General features: G+C 51.9%; 1 protein-coding gene across 1 annotated transcript in view; it reads left to right on the top strand.

The window, feature by feature from the left end:
- Positions 1 to 787: 787 nt before the first annotated feature.
- Positions 788 to 2500, top strand: part of gjc1 (gap junction protein gamma 1) — a gene marked incomplete at both ends in the record, with an annotated part of 2067 nt that continues 354 nt past the window's right edge. The window contains 2 exons of the mRNA XM_080855777.1: positions 788 to 1158; positions 1732 to 2500. The exon at positions 1732 to 2500 is cut by the window's right edge and continues 354 nt beyond it. Of these exons, the coding sequence (XP_080711903.1) occupies positions 788 to 1158; positions 1732 to 2500 (1140 nt within the window). The remainder of the gene's footprint in view (positions 1159 to 1731) is intronic.

The raw sequence follows: 2500 nt of genomic DNA, 5'->3' as shown, positions 1-2500 counted from the left end.
CATTTCCATGGTCATTTAAGAGATGTTTTTGTTTCACACCAGCCATTACATAGTGTATAGTTGTTTTGTGATTAAACATATAAAAATGTGTAAATGTCATATACATCCCTCATGGCTCTCAGTGTGTTTATCATCATGTAAAACACACACATCTCCTTTCAGCTTTGCGTTCAGCATTAACAGGATGCAAAATTAATTCCTTTGCGCTATTTATATCATACAGTGAGAATTTTGCAAAGTCTTGCAATTCTTCTTTGTCACTATTTTTCAATACTAAGTTAATATCTTACAGCTGCAACTGTTACAAATAGTGAGTCTATTTCTCACATTCATCAACATCAAACCTTTGGCAAAACCAGGCAGTTTTGGATTGTGAGTGTTGATGTATGTATTACCAATTGAATGTAAAAACATTGCAGACAAAACTTCTGTAAACATCATTCCACTCCCTTGTTTGAGGTTGTTTGAACATCTAACATCCCTCTCACTCTCTTTCTCTATTGAACTTGCGATATCTGCCCTCATTAAACATGTAAAATGCCTCTTTCTATCCCTCTCTCCCTCTCTCTCTCTCTCTCTCCTCCCTCTCTCTCTCTCTCTCCTCCCTCTCTCTCTCTCTCTCTCTCTCTCTCTCTCTCTCTCTCTCTCTCTCTCTCTCTCTCTCTCTCTCTCTCTCTCTCTCTCTCTCTCTCTCTCTCTCTCTCTCTCTCTCTCTCTCTATCCTTCCCTGTAGAGTCTGTGATACCGGCCCTCTGAGACACTGTCTGCCCCGCTGTCCTCTGACATCATGAGCTGGAGCTTCCTGACGCGCCTGCTGGAGGAGATCCAGAACCACTCCACCTTCGTGGGGAAGCTGTGGCTCACCGTGCTCATCGTCTTCCGCATCGTGCTGACGGCCGTGGGCGGCGAGAGCATCTACTACGACGAGCAGAGCAAGTTCGTGTGCAACTCCGGCCAGCCGGGCTGCGAGAACGTCTGCTACGACGCCTTCGCCCCCCTCTCCCACGTCCGCTTCTGGGTCTTCCAGATCATCCTCTCCGCCATGCCCTCCCTCATGTACATGGGCTACGCCGCCAACAAGATCGCCAAGATGGAGGACACGCGCGGGGGCACGTCGGGAGCCAGCAGTGGCACGGGGACGGGCACCAGAGGGGGGGGGTATGTGGTCAAAATTACTTACAGATTTATTAACGATACCGGGAGCATTGTTACAAGCAATCCATGTTCATGAAATGTTCACCAACAATGCCCATCTATCTCTGGGCAAACTCCGCTCTTATACCTAAAATCCCTCCCTCGTACTCTTACACTGTGGCCACCTCTTCTCCCCAGAGATAAGACTATTTACATAGGATCCCCTTACCTCCAAAGCCCTGGGTGACTCTCTTGTTCATAAAAACCTTACCCAACAGGTCAGACAGAATACATGGCCACACTAAGTTACCAATTCAATTGATGTTATACTATGGAATCCTATACTAACCCTACTTAATTAAATGTGAAACATATATTTTTTATCCCACATTCCCCCCTTGTGGTACTATAGTACCACACCTAGAGAAACTATATGTATCATCATTACATTTGATTACTAGCCTTAAACACACATAATAGCAAAACATGGTTACAAATTACTTCCTCCACGTTATCTAATTATTGAAATTTAACTCCATATTATACATAGAAAATAAAAGAAATAACAATTATTATCATATATTTTTTATCCCACAGGTACACCCACCGGCGGCCAAGGAAGATGTACTTCGGGGCGCGGCAGCACCAGGCGGGCCACGAGGACGGCGAGGAGGAGCAGGAGGACGACCCGATGATCTACGAGGTGCCCGAGCCCGAGCCCACGCGACGAGACCTGCTCCCTCCGAGGCCCAAGCCCAAGGTGCGGCACGACGGGCGGAGGCGTATCCGCGACGACGGCCTGATGCGCATCTACGTGCTGCAGCTGGTGACCCGCACGGCGCTGGAGGCCGGGTTCCTGGCGGGGCAGTACCTGCTCTACGGCTTCCGCGTGAAGCCCGTGTTCGTGTGCTCGGGCAAACCGTGCCCGCACGCCGTGGACTGCTTCGTGTCGCGCCCCACGGAGAAGACCATCTTCCTGCGGATCATGTACGGCGTCACGTGCCTCTGCCTCACCCTCAACGTCTGGGAGATGCTGCACCTGGGCGTGGGCACCATCACTGACATCATCCGCCGGAGACGGGCCACGCCCCCCGACGACGAGTACCAGCTGGGGCTGCTGGGTACCGGGGGCGTGTCCGTCGGGGTCGGAGGCACCGGGGGCCCGCTCAGCGAGGGGGAGGGCGTGGGCGGCGGCGTGGGGGGGGCCGTGGGTGCGGACTACGTGGGCTACCCGTTCTCCTGGAACACGCCGTCGGCTCCGCCCGGGTACAACATCGTGGTGAAGCCCGAGGCCATGCCCTACACGGACCTGAGCAACGCCAAGATGGCGTGCAAGCAGAACCGCGAGAACATCGCCCAGGAGCAG

The sequence above is a fragment of the Sprattus sprattus genome (genome assembly GCF_963457725.1).
Source record: "Sprattus sprattus genome assembly, chromosome: 18".
Classification (NCBI taxonomy): Eukaryota; Metazoa; Chordata; class Actinopteri; order Clupeiformes; family Clupeidae; genus Sprattus; species Sprattus sprattus.
This window is presented reverse-complemented; position numbering and strand designations above follow the sequence as displayed.